This window comes from Sturnira hondurensis, unplaced genomic scaffold (assembly GCF_014824575.4).
Source record: "Sturnira hondurensis isolate 20B ecotype Veracruz unplaced genomic scaffold, ASM1482457v3 Scaffold0021354, whole genome shotgun sequence".
In the NCBI taxonomy this organism is placed as follows: domain Eukaryota; kingdom Metazoa; phylum Chordata; class Mammalia; order Chiroptera; family Phyllostomidae; genus Sturnira; species Sturnira hondurensis.
In genome coordinates, this window is record NW_028093985.1 from 6513784 (window position 1) to 6537200 (window position 23417).

At 37.6% G+C, this 23417-nt stretch overlaps 1 protein-coding gene across 2 annotated transcripts in view; it reads right to left on the minus strand.

Annotated features, from left to right (window-relative positions):
• Window positions 1–3186: 3186 nt before the first annotated feature.
• The window catches only part of HOMER1 (homer scaffold protein 1), a 112698-nt gene continuing 92467 nt past the window's right edge, over window positions 3187–23417 (minus strand). For both annotated transcript variants that reach the window (XM_037032207.1, XM_037032206.1), the window contains exons 6-9: window positions 17328–17484; window positions 15198–15308; window positions 14405–14485; window positions 3187–6398 (exon numbers count right to left, since the gene is read on the minus strand). In XM_037032207.1, coding sequence (XP_036888102.1) covers window positions 6210–6398; window positions 14405–14485; window positions 15198–15308; window positions 17328–17484 — 538 coding nt within the window. In that variant the 3' untranslated portion in view covers window positions 3187–6209. The remainder of the gene's footprint in view (window positions 6399–14404; window positions 14486–15197; window positions 15309–17327; window positions 17485–23417) is intronic.

The window sequence follows — 23417 nt, forward strand, 5'->3', positions numbered from 1 at the left end:
ACACAGTCCTTCCTACTCTACATTTTGCCTGCTTTTTCATTATACTTGACAATTTTCTTTAACTTCTTTTCCTGCTAGCTAGCTCCTACTCCTGCATCAAGACTCAGCAACCACTTCCCCTGGGAACGACTTCTCTGCCCTACTTGGCCTCTGGGCTCCCTCATGACCCTTAACACAGCACTCTGCACTGTGAAGTAACTGTGGCCTGCAATACATTGTGAGCTTCGCTCTCCTTTCTGTTCCAAAACAGAGTCTGGGATGTAGCGGGTGCTCAATAAATGTTTCATTGAGCAACTCGGAGGCCAATGGCTCCTCTACTTACAGGTCAGTTAACAAGATGCAAACCCCACGACTGGTTTCCCAGTGAGATGGTACCTTGCGTTCTGAATCTTTTCAATTAAGCCAATTAAGCCAATTCAAACCCAATCCTCTTGGTCCCTCAAAAAATTAACACAGAATTATCACATTATCCTGCAATCCCACCCCTAGGTGGAAATGAAAACAGGGGCTCACACAAACACCTGCTCATCAATGTTCATTGCAGAACTACTCACAATAGCCAAAAGGTAAAAATGACCCATGTGTCCATCATGAGTGGATAAACCAAATGTGGTATATCCCATCAACAGAATATTATTCAGCATTGATGAGAACAAAATTCTGATATATACCCCAATATGGACAAACCTTGAGAACACTATTTCACTTAGTGAAATAAACCAGACACAAAGACACATACTGTGTGATTCTACTGACATGACGCCTATTACCCATCCAATGAATCACTTCTGTGGCCGATCCAATGACCCGATCAACGTGGAGAGGCCTCAACTTCTCTGGAACCAGAACTGACCACAAGCTCCCCCGGTACCAACATGGGGTTAGAGGGAAAGCCCAGCTCCTGCCGAACTATTCCAGGTGGAGGAATGAGTTTTACGGGTTCACAACTTGCTTCACTAGAGAACCTGAGATGACTTGCCTCCCCACAGCCTTTATAAATAGTTTGCTGCTTAAATTTTACAGACTGAATTCTGCATAGGAAACTACTTTCCTTGTTACGTGAAGCCCATAAATTTAAAAAAATGGGACTAAAGCATAAATTTGACACCTACAAACAAAATATGACTTACACCTGAAGGACAGTAAGTATTGTAAAAACCAATGGAGGCTGAAGGGAGTTCAAGGGGAGCACGCATCAAATATATAACTAAGGAGGACCCCAGCAGAGGTATCCCAGAGACACAAGGCAGAAAAGCTGGAGGGGAAAGCTGTACCAGAAACACGAGCAAGTTCTCTGCCTTTTAACTGGTGTGCTGGCTGACCAGCCCAATGACTGTGGACACATGGCAGGTACAAGCATTTGAGCTCTTCCCTCCCTTCCTACCCCCCTTCCAGAGAACACCCGCCAAGCTACCCCTAGACGTAGACATGAAATGTCAAAGTTACTACAGTGCCTGTCATACAGCAGACATTTGACAAACACTCCTTTATGTTCCATTTCATACTGGAGTCATCGGGACGGCATTCACTTCAGTATGTGTACTTTCTAGCCACGTTTGCTGAACGTGTCACTCACTCCCCCTGAGGTGTAACAGGCAAATGTGTCATAGATGCAAGTCACATAGATATGACTTACCATATACACGCATGTATAGAAACAGTTACCACAGGTGACAAGATAAAATCATCAATGTTGCTAGAAAATATACCGACAGAAGACATTTTCCTATGTCACAGAAAGGGGCTTCATTTCCCATTGTTTAGGCCCCTATTATCACCTTAATTTGGTGTTAGTAAAAGGAAGCAGAGTAATATATCTGTCCCCGGTAGATCTGTTGTGAAAATAACAAAAAAGGGGTTCAAATCCCACAGAAGGATGAGTTCTAAATGTTAGCTGCCTTACTTTAGGTTATGATCCTGACAAGACAAACACCAGGATCTTCTGAAAGCCTCTAAAATTCATTAGGGAAATCCCTACTCATTTATTATTTAAAATCAGCAGCAAGGTGGGAATTAGCCCTATATGTGCCTCTGGCTATCCTACAGCCTCTTACATAAAAACTGAAGCCTTCATGGGCCCCACTCTGTTCGCTGGCTCTGCTTTCTCCCCTCCCCCAAGTCCCCTTCCAACCCAGATGTGCTCCCGGTGTCCTCTGGAACGAGCAGAAATGTTCTTATGAGGTCAGAGAATCAACTAGAAATCTATTGGGTCCTCTGGCCTTTTTCCTATTCTAGGCCAGATGTAACTTCTCTTCCTACATCACTTGTTTTTTTGGTAAAAATCATGTACAGTGTTTCTTTTTCATCTAGTGCACAAAGCACCAATCACTAGGCAGTGAGTGCTGTTTTTTTTCCCTTGGATAAAATTGTTAGCTATTTCATGAGGCAACATACAAACAAAAAATTAAAAACATTCTTTTTTAAAAATTCAATAACAATGCTTCAATTTGTGTGACAACTATATATCAGGTTCCTATAGAGAAAACCTGTCTTAAAAAAAATTAAGGTCTGATTTGATGTGAATTATTAGGAACATTTTCACAATTTAGACTAATGTGAACGATTCACCTGTTTCCATTCTAAAATGATCTTCCTTAGTAATTTTCAAAATACTCTCTCACACTGAAAATCATCACAACAAATTACGATATAGTATGCTACCTGAGAAATTTAAAAAAATATGCCATTCTCAAATACTTCTTACCTGGAAGTTTTCTTCTTTAAGCTCTATATAAATTAATTTACTTCATGATGATAAAAGAACAATGTTAACTATACAGAAGACAAAAATTCACTGAAGATTATTTTATAACTTCAAGCACAGAATGTCAGGATGATAAAAGCATCTGATATTCAACAAACAAAAGAATTTCTTAAAACAAAACAAAACAAAACAAAACAGAAAACACTGCCACCGGAGAAATTGTCCCTCTGGCCTGCCTCTGCCTCCCACTCCAGAACAGACAGAAAATCAGGTCCACAGGAAAAAGCAGCCGAGCTGCACACTCCAGAGTTAAATAAAAACAGGGAAGACTGTAGCACGCATGTCAAAGAATAAATTTAATTTTGACAAAGAATTTAATTCTTTAACAAACAAATGAGTTTTAAAAGGTGGTTGTGGTATAATTTTGAGCACTCCTTTTTTAGTTTCACTTGAAAAAAAAAGTGTAAGTTTCTTTCTCTAATTGCCTCCCAACAGTTCAATGACAGCAACACATTAAATCTATGATGGTGCTGGAGTTCTCCTATAGAGACAGAGGTGCGACTTCATGAACTTTGTGAAATCTGCAGTGAGAGAAAGGGAAAGAGAGAGAGAGGCGGGGTGGGGGCGGGGGAAGAGAGAGAGAGAGAGAAGAGACACAAAAACTAATTTTCCAGGCTGGGAAATACTTATAAAACCTTTTACGTCAAAGTTAGGACTTCACAAGAGAACACACTAATGTAAAATCCAATAGCACCTGTCAGATTTAAGTAAATGCTGCCATCACGTAAATGCTTTTTAAAAATATCAGTAAAAGACTGAAGGAAAAAAGATAAAATACATTCTCCAGAGAACAAATGTATTTCAAAATAAAAACTGTATTTTTGCTTTTCTTGGTTGCTTTTTGTGCAAGACTTCATAGTTATCGTGTGATAGCTCATACACAATGCACTCGGCCTCTGCTCCCCTCCTGTGTGTCGCTTCCAGTCCACGCGCTCAGGCCGCAGTCCCCGACGCTGTTTTCCGACAAATACATCACCACAGGTGGGTCTAAATACAGATACATTATCTAATACTTGTCTCTGGGAAAATCAGATTTTAATATGCAAACTTTTATTTCTATAATACAGAAATGGAGAAAACTACAGTAGGCACACAACCTAATTGTGACTTTTAAATGATGATTCTAGACACTTTCCTACTGTAAATTAATGTTTAAAATAGTCTTAAGATTTTATTTATATGTGCACTTGTGTTCACCTCATCCCATACACTGTACACGTCTAATGACACTCTGGGAATTTATAGGTGCAGCCCTCAAGAAATTGTTAAATCAACTTTTTTAAAAAAAGAAAAAATCAGGCTCTCTTGCACAAGGAAAAAACTCACAAAATTTCCAATTTTAAATTTCATACAAGTAGGAAAATATTAAAAATAATTTTCTGTATATACATATGGGTATATGTATATATTGAATTACACACACCTCACGTATCAGTACAATTCAAGTGGAGTCATTTCGATGAGTTATTTTCCCATTAAATAACAACTCTGTCAACATTTAAAAATATCATATTACATCATTAAAATAATTCACTTACCATTTCAAAAGCTTACGTTCTTTTCTTCTTAATTTTTAATTCTTCATAACTATATTCCCTGATCCCTAGAGTGAAACCCTTATTGAAGTCAAAATCTGGTGCTCTTTGTTATTCAGAAACTGATGGGTAAAATCACACCTATTTCAAAATTCTAACAATCAGACTTTATTACCTGATCTACCAGAGAAACAGAGCTCTGAGCTTGCTTACCTACATTACCCTCCCTGTAACGCAGAGGTGAGAATATCCAAGAACAGACGGAGGTAACTTACGGTGTTACAGCGCATGTAATACGTGATGATTAAGTGTCTGAGAAAGACTCTGCAGAGACACCTGTGAAAACTCACTTTAGAAACTAACTTTTAAGAAACAGACCATTTATTTTTCACTCTAATATAAATTAATATGTATGTATTTCCATACATACACATGTAAAACAAAATCGTCTATGTTGAGTAGCTGTTTGCGAGTGAAAAAAATGGTTACAAACTGATTAATTAGTTTAATTTTGTATGTAACAACTCAGTCTTTCGGGGGTACAAACAGAAAGTCAGTGCATTTTGTAGCCTTCATGGGATCGGACGCCCGAGCACGCGCCTGAAGCCCCGCCCCCACACCAAGCCTGTGGGGCCAGCACAGACGCGACTCCTGTGCGGTTCCCATGCCCTACGCAGACCCCACCACACTGGGCTTGCTTTTAAAATAGCCTCTTAAAAGAAATATAGAAAGAAATGCATCTTTGCTAAAAGTCTTTTAAAATTACATCAAAACGACATTAAAATCTGTTCACTGAGAAGAGCCTATTGAGTTGAATTCCTGTTGTGAAATGCCTAGTTAACAGTTCAGAATATTGCCTTGCGAGGTTTGACTAGAGAGGTGGCTGCTGTGAAGGTCCGGCGTGCACGGCTCAATCCCCATAGGCCTCTGATCCGCTTTCGGATGGAAATGGATCCCCTTTAGAACAGCTGTACACCTTAAAGTGATCCAGAATAAACAGTTCCCCAATAACCATAATTATTTGTAAATTGAAATGCATTGATCATTCAGAAAAGATTTCTTGCAAAATATATAAATAAAGGTAACTGCATATTCTGTAAATATACATAGCATTGCTAGACCAGACCGCCAGTGACGGGCTGCAGTATTTCAGTACTGTCAAATTTATTAGAAATTTAAAAAGAAAAACTTCTGAGGGACACAGCTGCCTTCATTAGTTGGCTTTAAAACGTGTAATAAAATGGGAGACAATATCTTCTCATAATTACATGGAATCAATACGGAAAAGAAACTATACAGTGGAAAAGATTAGAGAACACCAGAGTGTACCGGAGTGGTCACCAGAGTGAAGTGTCTTCCAGTATAAAAAAAGGGAAGAACCCTACACACCCAGTTATCGTAAGCATGTTTCAATTAAAGATGCAGCTCTCTCCCACTCCTGGCAAGAATTAATTGGTAATGGCACTGCTTCTCAACAATGCAAAAATATCCTGAGAAATTATTCAGATTATAACAAAAGACAAGGCTTTCATCACTAAGTTTTTGCACAAAACACAGCTTTAGATATCATGAATAAATTAATGTGACCCAGACATTGTTAATTTCCCATTGGCTAATATCAGAAAAAAAGGATTGCATTAAGTGTCTATTTATAACTTTCTAGTTAACTATGGCCAATAATTTACATGGAGGTAATTTGTAGTTCAAGTGTTTCATCTCTGTTTTTCCCCAACTAGCTACAGGCTGAATTCTAAAATTTACACTGAAATATACAATTCCAATTTTCAAAAAATCCTCCTCATGGAGGGGCGGTATTTAATTTTTTTGTGCAATCTTGATGCAGAGCCCAAACAGTCCTATGAAGAAAGACAGTGTATTTTTAATCAACTGGCACTGAAATTTCACTTTCCTTAGCTGCATTCTAGTAGCTTGGCCAAGTTATCTCGTAATTCTGTTAGTTCAAATATTTTTCCATCAAGAATTTCTAAGAGTGTCTTCAGATTATTGCGAAAAGCTTCTTGTTCATTCTGACTTTTCTCCAGACGTTGCTCTAAGTCAGACAGTTGTCCCTCCAGGTCTTTGTTCCGAATTTCTACTTCCTTTAGAAACAAAAGTGTGATATACATACGTGTCAGTTCACAACGTGGAAAACAATACAACTTTTGTTATTAGTTAATACTGAGCTAGTTAATGCAGTTTGACCTAATGAGCTCAATGAGGACGAGCTTCTGAATCTCAGGTTCACACAGTTTCAGGAGATTTCAGATATTTACCAACTGGTTTGTTCACGAATCCATCTATCCAACCCAATAAGAATTTCCCAACTGCTCATATTGTGCCAGGTGATTCCCAAGGCACTTCAAATCCTGAAACAGTGCTGAAGGCCCACTTGGAGGGTTATCTACACCTTATTTCTATTTCTGCTCCCATGCTTGTCCCAATGCACAGCTGTTAGCATTCTTAGGTGAAAGCAGGCAGAGAAAAAGAGAGAAATTATTTTTTCCTCCTTATTGGCAACTCTGAAGAAAGACTGAGAAGAAAATGATTCCCTAAAATGAAGTTTCAGGATCCTCTACATATGTTAATTATTCTTTGTTTTGCTAATCTCTAATTATTCTCACTCTCATGAGTGAATGAATGCAGGTAGTGCAGAATAGCTCAACTGCTAAAATAGTGAAGATATCTAATAATATACACATGAGAATTATAAAGCTAACAGCTCCAACGTACTGCAAATCAAGGAAAGAAAAAGCATCACAAAAAGAAGGAAAGTTCATGGCAGCAAAAAAATTTTTAAAAACCAATAAATTCTGGCACACTAAGAATGTCAGTTTTTATAGCTCTAAAATGTTTCCAAATGTGACAAATATAGTAATTCTATAAAATAAAATGACATAACTGGAGCTATAGATTTAATTTTGGTAAAAAAATTGAGAAAAGGAGCATAAAACCAACTATTACACTTTAAAAAAACCACTCAGATTAGCAAGGAGTTGAAAGTTACAGTAGTTCCCTCTTATCTAGGAGGGGGACATGTTCTAAGACCCCGAGTGTGTGCCTAAAACTATAAGTACCAAACCCTATATATATTCTATTTTCCTGTACATACATACCTATGATAACCTTTAATTTCTAAATTAGGTAGACTGAGATATTAACAACAATAAAATAGAACAATTTTAACCAAATACTGTAATTAAAGTTATGTGACAGCTGAGAGCTCCTAAGTGACCAGTGGGTGGGCAGCCTAGCACAACACGGACACGCTGGACAAAGAGGTGGTTATGTCCTGGTGGAGCAGAGCAGAGCGCCTGAAGATTCTGTCACGATGCTCAGAATGGCATACAATTGAAAACTTGTGAATTGTTCATTTCTGACATTTTCCATTTCATATTTTCAGACTACAATGGACAACAAGTAACTGAAACCACAAAAAGCAAAACTGTGGATAAAGGGGGATTACTGTACATATCTTTTCTGGAAAATTCACTTTTACATCTGAGAAGAATTCAGTTGAATGACACAATTTACAGTCACATATGCAAATTATATGGGATAATGAAAACATTTTCATTAGTAACTCAATATGACTCAGCCTCAGAAAATGTATTTCAAATGCCAATATATCATTTAAATGATATAAATCTCTAAAAAATACCATTAAGTCTAAAGGAGAGTGGGGAAAAATGTGATAACTGAAAGGCAATTTGGCAAATAAAAGAAGCAGGACACTCAGCAGCAGCACACCGCACTGGGGCAAATCCGTGTGCTCTAGGACAAGCAGTGTAAATCAGCGCACAAACAGGAAACAGGACCTAGTTCCGGGATTTGGGATTACAGGTACTTTTTTCCAAAATTTGTTTTAAAATACCTTAAAAGTTAAATTTTTGAGAAAAGTAACTGGGAAATGACTTGAACACATAGTAAGAACGTAACAACTGATTTAGGATTCTGAACATAAACAAATGTTCACGAGCTTTCACAGAAACAATTAAGATCAAGGCTTAAGCAAGGATGATGCCACAGATGAGTCCCAAGAGCCTAGAAAAATATAAGAGGAATAAAGCAGCTTTAATGACTTGTAAGTGAAGAATTTAAGGAATCCCAAGCTAATCTTTACCAGGTATGTTTCTAATCTTTTGAATAATCCCCAAGATGAAGATAAGTACATTGACAGCAGAATCTGAAACCAATAAAATATTTATAAATTCAGAAGCCACGATCAAGGAGGCTCCAAACTATGAGGGAGAAAACAGACCCCGGGATCAAATCTACAAACTTCACTTGGGACTGCACAGCACGCTCTCTTGCCCGCTTGAACAATAGGCTGAAGAGTTCACTGTTTCCAACTGCAAAAATAGACGAAATGTCTCTCACGAGAAACACCCACTTCACCAGGCACTGCCCAGTTTGCCCTCTAAAGCCTTCACTCAAAATGAAAGGCCTTCTTGTTCTCCTTGCCAATCAATGAAACATCCAAACATTTTCAATGGAGCAAGCAAAACACCAAATTCTCTCGGCTATTAAAACTGTATTGTTCTCTCTAGAGGAAGTCTCCCACTCATAAGCCATTTTCCTGATTGGAGGAATTTTACGAGGCAGCTATCAAAGGGACCCAATACAGGGCTGACGGCCCGGGTCTATTTTGAGGCGTGGAATGTGATCCCAGGCAAGAACAGACACTCCGTGCACATGGGCCAGCGTGAGGCAATGGGAGCCCTGGATCGAGGCACTTCCCCCTTGTCTACCTTCTGTCCATATTTTTCAGTCCTCTCCTTCTTGCCTTTTTATTGTTTGTCCCAACTCATCCTTGTGTTTACTATCATTTTTTGTCCTACTATTTTCCCCTTCTCCTTTACTGACATGTAAGCAGGTTACAGGACACCCAGAGGCCTGGTTCATCCCTGATAAAGCACTAGAGGCCAGAATTTTCTAACCCCTTTAAAGGGCAATCACTGAAAGTTACTCCTAGTGGGCAAAAGGTCAAGCTCTGTATTTGTTAGATACAGGCCTATACAACACTAGAGTCATTAAAAAAATTTAAATAATTATTACCATCACCAATGGGATCAAATCAGGTTCATTTCCTATGAATTTAAATTTTGTATCATTTAATCCAAATAAAAGCTACAAAAGAATTATCTTTATTGACATCTGATTCATATCTTAAGCTCTTGCAAGTTATATTATTGCCCTGTTAATGTTCATCTATAACAGGACATATAAATCATAAAAACAAGTATTAATAATTCAACAGAAAAGTACAAGACACAGATTTTGAAGTAGACTATTCAATAATGATTTACTGAGCATCGTCTATGCACTTGGATTGAAAATGCAGCAGCAAATAAACAAACAGGGCCCCATTTTCGTGCACCCTAGAAGGGGACACCGGCTCGAAGAAGTAGTCACAACAGACCTACGGGAACCCAAGAAAATTGTGACTGGGGACACCAAAGTCTCCCAACCACGCTCCCAGACTACATAAACCAGTAACAAGAAACAATAAAACCACACAAGTTAGACAACGTCAATGAAACTAGAAGAAAGAAAACAATATACACTTCAAATTACCCACAATTAGGAAATACAAGCACCAACTTCCAGCAGAGAGACTTCTCAAGCTCTCACTCTAACCCTTTGCAGAGGGCAAGGCAGGGTCCTGGAGGCGATGCAAGGAGAGGGAAGAGGCGAATGAAAGGCCTAAGACGGAACGCTAGTAACGCTAAGCCAAAGAAAAGCCCATGGAAAATGCCAACATACTAGAAACACAAATAAACAAGAAAGTCTTGGTAGAACAGAGCAGACCACAAGAAAGGGTCTTAACAGTGCACGAGGGGCAATCTGGAAAGGCGGCAGGACATCTGAGAAGAGGGTCAAAGGAAAAGGAGAAGGGATCCTGGTGGATCGGTGTGGTCAGGGGAGAAAAGAAGGAATGCAGGAAAAGTTAGGATCTTCCAAAACAAAAGGAAATTAAAGTAGTGAAGGTCATACAACCTCTCCTCCACTGTCTCCCCCAAAAAGGGTTTTTGAATTAAGAATCTGTAAACCACCCCAAACTGCCACCCTATTCATGAATACAAAGGTGCTTGCAATCTTCACCTACATAAACTGTCATAAGATAAAAATAGAAAATGATACTCTAAACACTTCAGTGGATGAAAATAAAAATCGCCACCCCAAAATCAACTATGAAACACAAAAAAACTCTAACAGAATCCTCTACTCTGAATTAAATATTCTCAAACAAATACTCAAAAAACAAGCTTGAGTTACATATTCAAATGCTACAGAAATGGGCCAAAAAACTAAAATATAGGAGCGTTGATTAAACCCATGATAGTAATGGAAGAAAATAGCAAAATCATAACAGAAATAAAAACTGAATTGTGAGATACTTAAGGAAAAATAGATTTAAATAAAAATTTTATATTCAATATTACTTAAAAATTGAAGGGAATTAAAGTGGGATAAAGGCATGAAAATCAATAAAGCCTCAAAACATCTGACTGAAAACACCTGTGGGGGTTTTGGCAGAAGGAGAAACTCCCAGCCTCACAGGAGAGCTCATTGGAGAGACCCATAGGGTCTTAGAACATACACAAAGCTACCCACCCAGGAATCAGCACCAGAAGGGCCCAATTTGCTTGTGGGTTGTGGGGGAAGTGCCCAAAAGCAGATAGAGAGCTGAGCAAGCGGCATTGTTCCCTCTTGGACCCCACCCCCACTGACAGCACCCCAGTGCGTTGCAGGGTGGGCTGCCCCACCCTGGAGAATACCTAAGGCTCCACCCCTTACTACATAATAGGTGCACTGAGACCAAAAAAAAAATGGCCCAATGAAAGAACAGATCAAAGCTCCAGAAAAAATACAACTAAGCAATGAAGAGATAGCCAACCTATCAGATGCTGAGTTCGAAACACTGGTTATCAGGATGCTCACAGAAATGGTTGAGTGTCGTTACTAAGTAGAGGAGAAAGCAAAGCCTATGAAAAGTGAAATAAAGGAAGGTGTACAGGGAACCAATGGTGAAGGGAAGGAAACCAATACTCAAATTAATAGTTTGGGGCAAAAGGAAGAAATAAACACTCAACCAGAACAGAAAGAAGAAACAGAAATTCAAAAAAATGAGGAGAGGCTTAGGAGCCTCTGGGACAACTTTAAATGTTCCAACATCCGAATCACAGGAGTGCCAGAAGGAAAAAAGGAAGAGCAAGAAATTGAAACCTTATTTGAAAATGTATTGAAGGAGAAATTCCCTAATATGGCAAATGAAACAGACTTCTAGGAAGTCCAGGAAGCTCAGAGTCCCTCAAAAATTGGACCCAAGGAAGCATACAACAAGGCACATCATAACTATGTTACCCAAGATTAAAGATAAAGAGAAAATCTTAAAAGCAGTAAGAGAAAAGGAAAGAGTTACCTACAAAGGAGTTCCCATAAAACAATCCACTGATTTTTCAAAAGAAACCTTGTAGACAAGAAGAGACTGGAAAGAAATATTCAAAGTCATGAAAGGCATGAAAATCATGAATGACCTACATCCAAGATGACTATCCAGCAAAGCTAACATTTAGAATGGAAGGGCAGATAAAGTGCTTCCCAGATAAGGTCAAGTTAAAAGAGTTCATCGTCTGTCACCAAGCCCTTATTATATGAAATGTTAGAGACTTATCTAAGAAAAAGAAGATAAAAAATATGAACATAAAATGACAATAAACTCAAAACTATCAACAAATGAACCTAAAAAAATAACAAAATCATCTAAACAAAAATGAACGAAGCAAACGAGAACAGGAACAGAATCACAGAAATGGAGATCACCTGAAGGGTTATCAGTGGGGAGTGGGATGGGGAGAATAGGGGAAAAGGTGCAGAGAGTAAGTAGCATAAATGGCAGGTACAAAATAGACAGGGGTAGGTTAAGAATAGTATGGGAAATGGAGAAGCCAAAGAACTTATATGCATGACCCATAGACATGAACTAAGTGGGGGGATTGCTGGAGGGACAAAGGTCAATCTTTACCTTAATTGAGCCTGTCTATTATCTTTTTGCATCTATGATAATATAATTTTGGAATATAAAATTTCCTTTTTCCAGACTTCTCAAAGCACAGGCACAGCACCAGAGACAGCCCATGAATCCCTGCACTGTTACTGTTATGTTGTTAAATGCTGACTGTTAACTATACTGTACCCACCTGTGTAAAAGAAGTATCTATCATTTTAGTTTTTATCCAATCCCAGAGGTCCTGACCCCACTGCTTCACTCTCTCCACCTCCCTAACCTATTACCAGTGGATTTCATGTAACCCACTTATGCTTCCTCTTTTGATTGTACTGTATTAAAATAAGGTGCAGGCCCTGGCTGGTGTAGCTCAGTGAATTGAGTGCGGGCCTGCGAACCACACCATCGTGGTTCGATTCCCAGTCAGGGCACATGCCTTGGTTGCAGGCCTGTTCCCAGCAGGGGACTCATGAGAGGCAACCATACATTGATATTTCTCTCCGTCTCTCCTTCCCTTCCCCTCTAAAAGTAAATAAATAAAATCTTAAAAAAATAAAATAAAATAAGGTGCAAAACTGTCATTTTCCAGAGCATTTTCTCAATCTGTTGAGATTCTCCTTCATGGCAACTGTTCAGCTCTGATAAACTCACAAAAATTCTCTATAGGCCGGAGTGTTTCTTACATTGACATGGGTAAAGAGATCATCTTATTCTCAAATATTTCAGAAAAAATAGCATGAATATATACAGAGAGAGTTCCAGAATGATAACACAAAACAAATGTGGCAAAATTTTAACATTCGGGGGATGTAGGTGAAAGGTTTATAAAAATTCTTTGCATTTGTATTCTTACAACTTTTCTGTAAGTTTGAAGTTACTTCAAAATAAAAAATTAAAAATAAAATAAAGAAGATCATTTCATGTAGTGGTAAATGCTACAAGGCAAATAAAACATGGTAATATTACAGAGTTCCTGGGGCAGGTCACAGATGATTAAACTGTAGAAACATTTAGGCCCTGACCAGGTAGCTCAGTTAGTCAGAAGGTTGTCCCAATACACCACGGTTGTGGGTTCAATCTCTGGTCAGGGTACATATAAGAATCAACCAATGAATGCATAAAGAAGTGGAATAACAAATTGATGTCTCTCTCTCCATAAATAAACATTTTTTAAAAATAAAATAAAATGTAGAGACATTTAGTAGGGCAAGCCGAAACACGTGACCTCGTTTTCCAAGTTACTGAATGTCAGGGATAGGAAAGGGAAAAGGAAATATTCCATTTCATGCAAGGACACTGTTTTCTTTGTGAGGGTGCTCTCGTCAGATAATTTGACTGTCTCCATTTAAATACAGGTTGGGTAATTAGCCTATCCAAACCTCTGTTTCCTCCTTGACTCATATAGATTAAATGCACAATAGAAGCAAAGCACTTAGTACAGTGTGTCTGGTACATAATAAATAATCAATAAATGCTGGTCATTCTTATTATAACCTGGGCACTCCTAACTCCAGGTTTGCTTGTCCCACTTACCCTAACCCTTCCTGAGGGTGTAATAAGTGTCTGAGTTGGCAGGAGACTTTGATAATGAATTTTGAAAAGTCTTTCTAACCGTGCTTGACTACCACTGACCCAGAATATATGTATGTAAATCAGAAGCATACTATTTATGCAGAGGAAAGTGAGTAGCACTAATTAGACTGAGGAAACAAAAAGAGCACTAACTTGGCTTCCATCAGGTCCAACTATGGCTTTAACTCAAACATTCATTCAACGTAAAAACGGAGCACAATTTCTACACCGAATGAAATCCATTTGAGAAATTTTCTTAAAATTCAGAATATTTTATGTTAAAAAGTAGAAATTTTTAAGATAATTTACTAAAGATAATTTATAAATGAATACCTACAATGATTATAAGCTACCTAGACGGAATCATCAACTAATTCTGAAAAGTCTAAGATTAGGCATGAATCAGAAGTCCTGGAAAAGGAAAATGACCAAGAACCTACAAAATGGAGTTTCAGAAAAAAAGCCATTACATGTAAAAGAATGATCCCTTTCTATACAAAAATGAATGGAAATTTTATGTCTCACCTGCAGTTTCTGCGTCAATGAGTCTCTCTGTTCCTGGAGTTCTCTGGCATTATCGATTTCTTGTTTTAATCTTTCTATTTCCTAGAAAAAGTACAGCAATGTCTTAAAGATTTAAGCAATATAAGGGGAAAAAAAGGCCCCTTTTCCTTTGAAATTACTGTCCCAGTCCTTTAAAAAAAATGAGTTAAAGAAGATTCCTTTATACTGATTTTTATAGAGGTGACATCCTCTTTTTTTTGATTGCTAAAATGATCTTTATTAAAATTAAGAAATTTTGTCCACCAGAAGTGATCATTACAAGAACACAAAGTAGTCACAGTGAATTCGTCTTTCTAGGCACGTTGTTTGGTGCACAATACTCTTAAGAAACAAACAACAAGCCTACCTTTCTCTGGCTACGGCACAGCGCTGCTGAGAAACAATCTGCACATTTTAAGGCTATTTCAAATTTTGTGGGTATAAGACTTTCCTGGAATGTTAAATCTTTTGACTGAATACCAGAGAAGGCAACAGCTTATAAAACATAACTTCTAATAGTTTTCTATTGATCATATGAATAAAATAACTCTCATGCAGAAGGCAACAAGTGGTATCTCGTTCTAACTGCCTCACCATAGTTCATAACGACAAAGACAAGGATGGGGGAAATATGAACAAGGTTAACATCACTCAAGAAAAAGTTCATGCTAAAACCCCCCCTGCACAATCTTCCCTTATTCCATAAAGTACATAGTCTTTAGTATTTGTACATGTATTTTAGCTAGATTACAGGTCAAGGAAAAGTAGCAAGTACCTCTTCCTTCACTTTCAGTGTCTCTTCCAGTTCCTGGATTGTCTGATTTAGTTCTGTCTTCTGGGTATGCACAGCATTTGCTTGGCTACTAACACATTCAAGCTCAGTCACCTAAAATTATATGAGAACACAGATTAAATTATAAGACAATTCAAAGGCTTTCTTACTGAAGAGATAATAGGTCCCTGATAGATGAATAATGAATTTTGAATCAAAATATGAAAATTAATTTTGAGAAATAAATTTAAGAATAAATAGAACAGATTCTTTAAAGATATGAACTTAGGACAAAAAAGCAAGAAGAAAATAACTATTTACATGACTTGGTCATGAAAAGGTTAGGAAAACTTAAGTGATTAATGACAGCAGAGAAACCCTATCATGAAAGTCTTTAAAAAGGTCTCCTTAAAATACTTGAAATCATATATAGTCATCTGCCTCCCATCTGTAGCTTTCAAATTAAATTGAAAACTGGCCTTGCAAAAGTGAGAAAGCTTTCAAATACACTTCCAAAATGTAAGAGAATCTGGAAGAAAAGATATGCTTAAAATACAACTGGAATGATTCAATACTAGAATGTCTTCACATTACTAGTGTCTCTTATGGCAAAAGACAGTTCTCCCATCAATATGAAGTTACTGAGGGCCCAATAGCAACACAACTTTTTAATAAGCTCTTGCTATTTTTTTTGGAGAACAGAGAAGGGCTGTGTCCCTAAGTGTTATACCATCCCTAAAGAGTCAAAGTACAGAGTAGTCAACATAAATACACCGCCCCCCCACCCTGCTATCCCAGCTCTTTACACAGAACAGAACCTGTTACATTTTGACTGACTAGAATATAGTAAATTTTATACTACCAAGGCAAATTATACTACCAATTTTATACTACCAATACAGCAGGTCTCTTCCACATTTTCCAAATATTGAATTAACCATCACCTTCTCTCACTTTCTTCCTTTGTACTTATGTTCTAACAGCCTTGTGCAAACCCTTATCATCCAGACCTAAACAAAGCAACGGCCTGCTGGTGGACTTCCTCATAATCTTTGTTCACTTTTGTGGCTTCGCTAAACTGCTAACATTCATTCTTCACTGTGGGAATTGAATCCACAACCTTCTGGTGTATAGAATGACACTCCAGCTGACTAAGTCACCAGGCCAGTGTGTCACAAGATCATTTTTTTATTGTGGTAAAAAAACGCAATATAAAATTTATCATCTTAACTGTCTCTAAGTATACATTTCAGTAGTATATAGTATATTCACATTGTTGTAAAACCGACGTCCAGAACAATTTCAACCTGCAAAATGAAAACTCAATACTCATTAAAAACAACTTTTCTCTTCCTCCTCACAAATTAACTTTTACACTTGCGGCTGAATATTTCTCCGGCTTTATTACTCTCCCTCCTGTCCCCGTTCCACTCATATCTACTTCCCCTGTCGTCTCGACCCTATTACCCTCCTCAGATTAGGCTCTGGTTCTCAGCCCATTTCCTATGGTCTGTGGAGCTCACTTCCTTAGCATCCTTGAAAGAACATTAGTGGCATTTGCTTCCCATTGGGTGAATGCATATGCTTTCAATTTATAAATCCGTTATAAATAATTGTTTGGTCTTCTGATGTTTATGGCATTGGGATTTATGATTTTTACTTTTCTTCTCGGTATATCTATTGTCGACTTTTATCAAAAATTCTCTTTATTTTTCAACTTTTTTCTTTCTTTAAAAAACAACAATAAAAATAAAAGCATTACCATTAACTCAGTGAAATTATGTGTCAAGTCACTAACTGTACAAAGAATATATTATTACTATTATTTTATAAACAAAAACACTGAGCAGAAAGAGGGGAATAACTTACTAAAGCCCACACAGCTAACAAATGACAGAACAAAAATTTAAAACCAGGTTTTACAGTTCCGAAAGTTGTATACTCTTATAATTCTCATTAAACTATGGAAAATATTTTTCTTAACCAATAAACTCACATATAATCTAACCCATATACGTTCTGAAAACCCATGAAAATCTCCAAGCGACATCCCTGTGCTGGGCCTTTACGTGGATTTCCTCTGATCAAAGATACTGGCCAGCCATCACCCCACGACATCAGCCCTGAACTCACCCGCTTGTGCAGACGTTCTGCTTCCTCTTGATACGCGGCCAGTTGCTGTTTCCACTGCTTCACGTTGGCAGTAGACTCCAACAGGGCTGCCGTGAGTTTGGCATTATTTCCTTTGAGGGTAGCCAGCTCAGCCTCCCAATGTTTGCTGATTGCTGAGCTAAAATAAAAGAAAATTCTATCCATTACACTGAATATTATTATATTGAATGGATAGTGGTACTCAGGTCTACTATTTGGTTTACTGTCCATGAATATTGCAAAGACAACCCAGGAAAAATAAAAACACAAATATTTCATTGAAATGTTCCTAGGGAAGAAAACCTAGCAAGTGAAGAAATATAAAAAGTCCCAAAGTAGTAGCCTTAGTATGGACAAGTTCTATTCACAATGACAGATACAAGTATCTACAGAAGAGTTCCTACTTATTCACTTTTGAAGAAGAAACATTATGTGCTGAAAATATCTATAAATAAAACCCAACAATGTACTATATATTTTTTAAAATTTTATTCATTTATTTTTAGAGCGAGGGGAAGGGAGGGAGAAAGAAAGGGAGAGAAACATCAGTGTGTGGTTGCTTCGCACGTGCCCCCTCCTGGGGACCTGGCCCACAACCCAGGCATGTGCCTTGACTGGGAATCAAACCAGCAACCCCTTGGTTCGCAGGCCCACACTGAGCCACACCAGCCAGGGCTGTAGTATACTGTTAAAGAGCATCATAGACTGAAGTACAATTTCATTCCCTCACATAAAACATATGGGCATGTTTCAACATGTAATATAGTATTTAAAATTACTGTTGATTTATTTCATCTTATTCAGAAGTTTTAAATGCCCAAAACACAAAACATTACTGCAATAAATTGATTTGGGGTCACATAACAGGTCAGACCTAGAAACTACCAACTTCATTTCTGACGGAATTCCAGTGTCACTGATAGAACCAAATTTAAAGCAATTACCCTTTTCCCTATTTAATGTAAAGGGAATAGTTATTCCCTACTTTATAAGTTACCCAAAGTTAAGTATTTCAACCAAGACGATTTTCTATTACAAAGACAATTCTACTAGCTGGAGAGCCCCGCTCTTGATAATTACTTTCTTAACTTTGTAATGAAGAAAGAATTGCCTCATTTGAAGGAATACGGTGGTTTCTCTTTCTCATTATTGAACAGTTTATTCCTATTAGTGAAATTCTACTAACCTCATCCCTTTAATTATCTAGCGATAATAGCTTTCTTTAATCAGATATTTCATTTTTGATGTCCTTTGCATCATAGAACAAATGTTTTGATGGGCTGATATTTTATAGCAATTTTAATATATATCAGATAAAAGAAAGCACAGTTTCTATCATCAAGACTTCTAAATCTTATCATGAATAATAAGACATCCCAGCATTATGAGATCATTCCTGTGTTCTTTTGCCAAAAATGCATAACTCTCATCCCAATTATGAGAAGACATTCTATAAACCCAAACTGAGAGACATTCTGTAAAACTGACTGGTACTCTTCAAAAGTGTCAGGAAGAGATGAGACTAAGAAATAGAATGGAGGAAACTAAGAAGGAATAATTAAATGCAATATTAGATCCTGGATAGGCCCCAGAACAAAAAAAGGGACATTGGTAAAACTGATTATCTGTGGTCTAGTTAGTAGTATTATATCAATTTAATTTCCTGGTTGAGATGCTATGGTTATGGAAGATGTTAACATTAAGGGAAGCAGGGTGAGAAGTTATATGGGAATTCTTTGTATATTTCGTAACTTTTTATATGTCTAAAATTAGTTTAAAATAAAAAGTAAACATTTTCTAAACTTCACTGAGAAAATGTTATCAGAACATGAAAGAACAGAACCAAACAATTAGTTAAGCTATTAATTTAACAACCCATTTCTATCCTTAAAAATAAAGTTCTTTCTCATTCTTATTTTGTGGAATGATTTTCCAGATTCAGATTTTCTGAGCAAATCTTGCACTGATTCACCTGCTCTAACTAAATTAGAGATTTGTAAAATCACCTCCCAATTTTTCTGCTACAGAGACGAGTTTTAGTTAAATGGACCCTTCTTCAATCTGACAACAAAAATCTCATTGAACTAATTTAAACATTTAATATGTGCATATATAAAATGCCTTAAAATTAAAAAAAATAATTTTGAATATTTATTTCTAAAATCCACTTGTCAAAAGTTTTGCCATTATAAACTAAGATTACCATGTCTTTATAGAAGAAAAAAGAACAAAAAGACAGTATTTTGCATTTTATTTCTCTAGATCTTTTCTTTAATACACTATAGGGTGCAAAGTCCATTAAAAAATTGAGAACTCTGCCTACTTCACAATTGTTGCAGTAATTATCTGTATGATCTTTTGATAATCATTGACGTGACAGACTAGTCTGTCAACCACTTTGATCTCAGTTCTTGATATGTCAAATAAATGGATTAGTCAAGATCTGCAATTTCCAAATGTTAGCCACTAATTGCATGTGGTCATTTGAATTTAAATTGCTCAAAATTGCTCAAAATTCAGCTTCTCAGCCCCACTGGGCACATTTCAGGTACTCAATGCTCACACAGGGCTAGCGCTACCACACTGGACGTCAAAGACAGAGAGAACTTTCCAACATCACAGATCGTTCCCCTGGATAGCGCTGTCCTACGCAATCTCTACATCTCCGACTGCTTTTTAATTCTATGTGTTATGGGCCAACTTGTATCATCTCCCTGGCCCCCAAAATTCACACGCTCAAGTTCTAACCCCAGTATCTTAGGATATGACTACATTTGGAGATAAAATCTCTTTTTAAAGAGTTTATTTATTTGTCTACTTGTTTTTAAACAAGTAGAGTTTGTTTACTTGTTTTTAAGCTCTTGTTAAAGACTTTATTTACTTGTTTTTAGACAGAGGGAAAAAGAGAGGAAGAGATACATCAGTGTGTGGTTGTACCCTATTGGGGACTTGGTCCACAACCCAGGCATGTGCCCTGACAGGGAATTGAACCAGCAACACTTGGCCTCTCAGGCCGGGTGTCTAACCCACTGAGCCATACCAGCCAGGGCTGAAGATAAAGTCTTAAAAGAGGTAATTTAGGGGTCATTAGGGTGGGCCCTATTCCAAGGAGTGGTATCCTGATAAGAAGAGGAGATCGGGACACAGACAAGTGCAGAGGAAGATTATGAGAAGAGTCTGGAAGAAGACAGCACCAGCGAGGCAAGGAGAGGCCTCAGAAGAAAAACAAAAACAAAAACAAAAAACTTGTCAACATCAAGATGGTCTGAGACTTCTAGCCTCCAAATTGTGAGAAATAAATTTCTACTGTTTAAACTACTCAATCTGTGATATTTGTCAGGGCAGTCCTAGCAAGCAAACTAACACATACAGCTTTAAAAAAAATCCATGCCATGTATCTGAGATATTGTGATTTATAATAAATATGTATTTTGGTCTTTGTCCATGGTTCCTGGCTCACAGCTCCCCAAACCCTTAGGATTTCCTAAGCCACAGGAGCAATGAGAGCATCTTTTGTGACAAAAGAGAGTTGTCCCAAGAGAGAGTTTTTGAGACAAGACAAGAGATTTTAGTGCCACCCCCAGATTTCTGGGAAGGGGAGACAGTCTGAAGATTGAATCAATCACCAATGGCCAATGATGGAATCAACCATGTCTATGTATAACAGCCTCCATAAAAACCCATAAGGATAAGATGTGGAAAGCTTTTCTAGGCCCCAAACTCCACAGGGACAGAATCTCCCGGGATCCCTGGATGAGGGGAGTGTGATCCTTCTTCACTACAGGAAAAAAGGTCCTTAGGCCACTGGGAGGCCAACAAATCTTGTCACCCCTGCCTCCCACCCTCCCAGGCACAGGTGAAGACCCGTTACGACCGAGGGAAAAGCAAGAGAATAAAACGCCATACCCACGTGAGAAACAGAAAACACAGTCCTAGTCTCAGACTATTAGAGGTCTCTAACCTTAGGAGATGGGGCAGAAAAGTCCTGGACAAGACCCTCACCTGTACAAGGCTGAATTCACCTGCCACTGGGAGAGGAAGAGGATCATGGAGACAGCCTCCTCCCTGAGACCCTGGGACACAGGGTCTGCCAACAATGAGGGTGGACAAGAAAAACAGAGAACTCTTATCCTGTCCCCTACCGCCAAGCTGATAGAAGCCTTCTACTGAAGGAAGGTCAAGAGTGTAATGGCAGATCCCCTCTAAGGTAAAGGTACACAGAAGAGAGCAAAAGCTGAGGATGGAACAGAAACGAGGAGTAAACCGTCTAGCAATCCAACCCTAACTCTAAGCAAAAACTAATGCTTGAGGAGTTTAAAGCCTGTGATGTACTCATGATAACCACAGAAATAGCAAATTCCAAATCCAGGTCAACCCCAGTGTAGACTGGCTTAACCCTCATACTGACAGCCTAGCAGAAGAGTCAGGCCCATTTTCAGGAGTAAATACTATTTAACTTTACTGTAAATAATAAATATTATTTACCTTTATTGAATGCCTTACATTTAACATTCAATAAAAAAATTACAAAAGAAACCAAAAAGGAAGGGAAAAAATCTATATCAAGAGAGAAAGCAATCCCGAGTCATACCCAGAGATGACACTGACGTCACATACATGGAAAAGGAATGTAAAATAGTTATGTGAAATGTTAAAGGTTTAAATGGAAAAAGAGAACACAGGCGTCATCACTGGTGAATTTCAGTGAAAAGATGGAAAATGTAACAGGCAAGTAGAAATGTCAGGAAAAAGCAAAACAAAACATGACAAAAGATATGAAGAATGCTTGATATGGCTGCATAAAAGTCAGTGAATTTGAAAACCTGCCAATATAAATTATCCAAATTGAAATACAAAGCAAAAAAAAAAAAAACAGTAAAAAAGGAAATAAGGTACCCACGCTGTGGGCCAGCAAATATTGAACAGTCTAATGAGTCTGTGATTGGGTTCCCAGGAGGAGAGAGAAGAGGGCAGAAAAAAGCATGTGAAGAGCTAATGACTGAAAATTTTTTAAAAATGTGACATTAAACTGCAGATCCAAGAAGCTCAAAAACATCAGCGTTTTCATCACAAACTAAGCAGCGTGGTAGCAATGAAGCAACAGTGCGGGAGGGAAACAATTCTCACCCCAGAATTCCATACACAAGGAAAATATCTCTCTGAATGCGGGTGAAATAAAGGGTTGTTCAGACAAACAAAAGCTGTGAAAACTTGTTACCAGGAGACAGGTACTGAAAGAAACATTCAAGTTATTAAGATGGAAATATGATATGACAGAAACTTGAATGTCCATAAAGGTATAAAAGTACCTGATATTATTAAAGATAATTATAAAAGGTCCAGGGCAATTCAAAGGAGAAAGAATAGTCTTTTCAAACAACTGGTACTGAAACAACTGAACGACCACAATTAAAAAAGAGGAAAAAAAAAGAATCTTGACTCATATCAAAAATCCTATACAAAAATAAACTCAAAATATAAAAATGTAAAACCTTTGGAAGACCATAGAGGAAAATCTTTCTGACCTTTTGTTAGGCACAGATTCTTTAGCTATACAACATCAAAAGCATGATTTATTAAACAAAAACTGATAAAAAGGGTTTCATAAAAATAAAAAAAGAAAGGATTCTAGAGTGCAAGGATGGATCAACATATCAAAATCAATGTAATATACTACATAACTGAATAAAAGAAAAAATGATCATACCAACTGATATAGAAAAAGCATTTGACAAAATTCAACACCGTTTTGTGACAAAAACACTCAAATCAGGAATAGGAGAAAACTACCTCAACATAAAGAAAGTCATACATGAAAAGCATACAATTTACATCAGATTCAAAGGTAAACAATGAAGCATTTCCTCTAAGATCAGATACAAGATGAGGATGCTGGCTTTTGCCACTTTAAATTCAACTTAGTACTGAAAGTCCTAGCCACACCGATTAGGCAATTAAAAGAAATAAAAGGCATCCAAATTGGAAAGGAAGAACTAAAATTATCTGTTAGCATAGGGCATGATCTATATGTAGAAAATGCTAAAGATTTCACACACACACACACACACACAC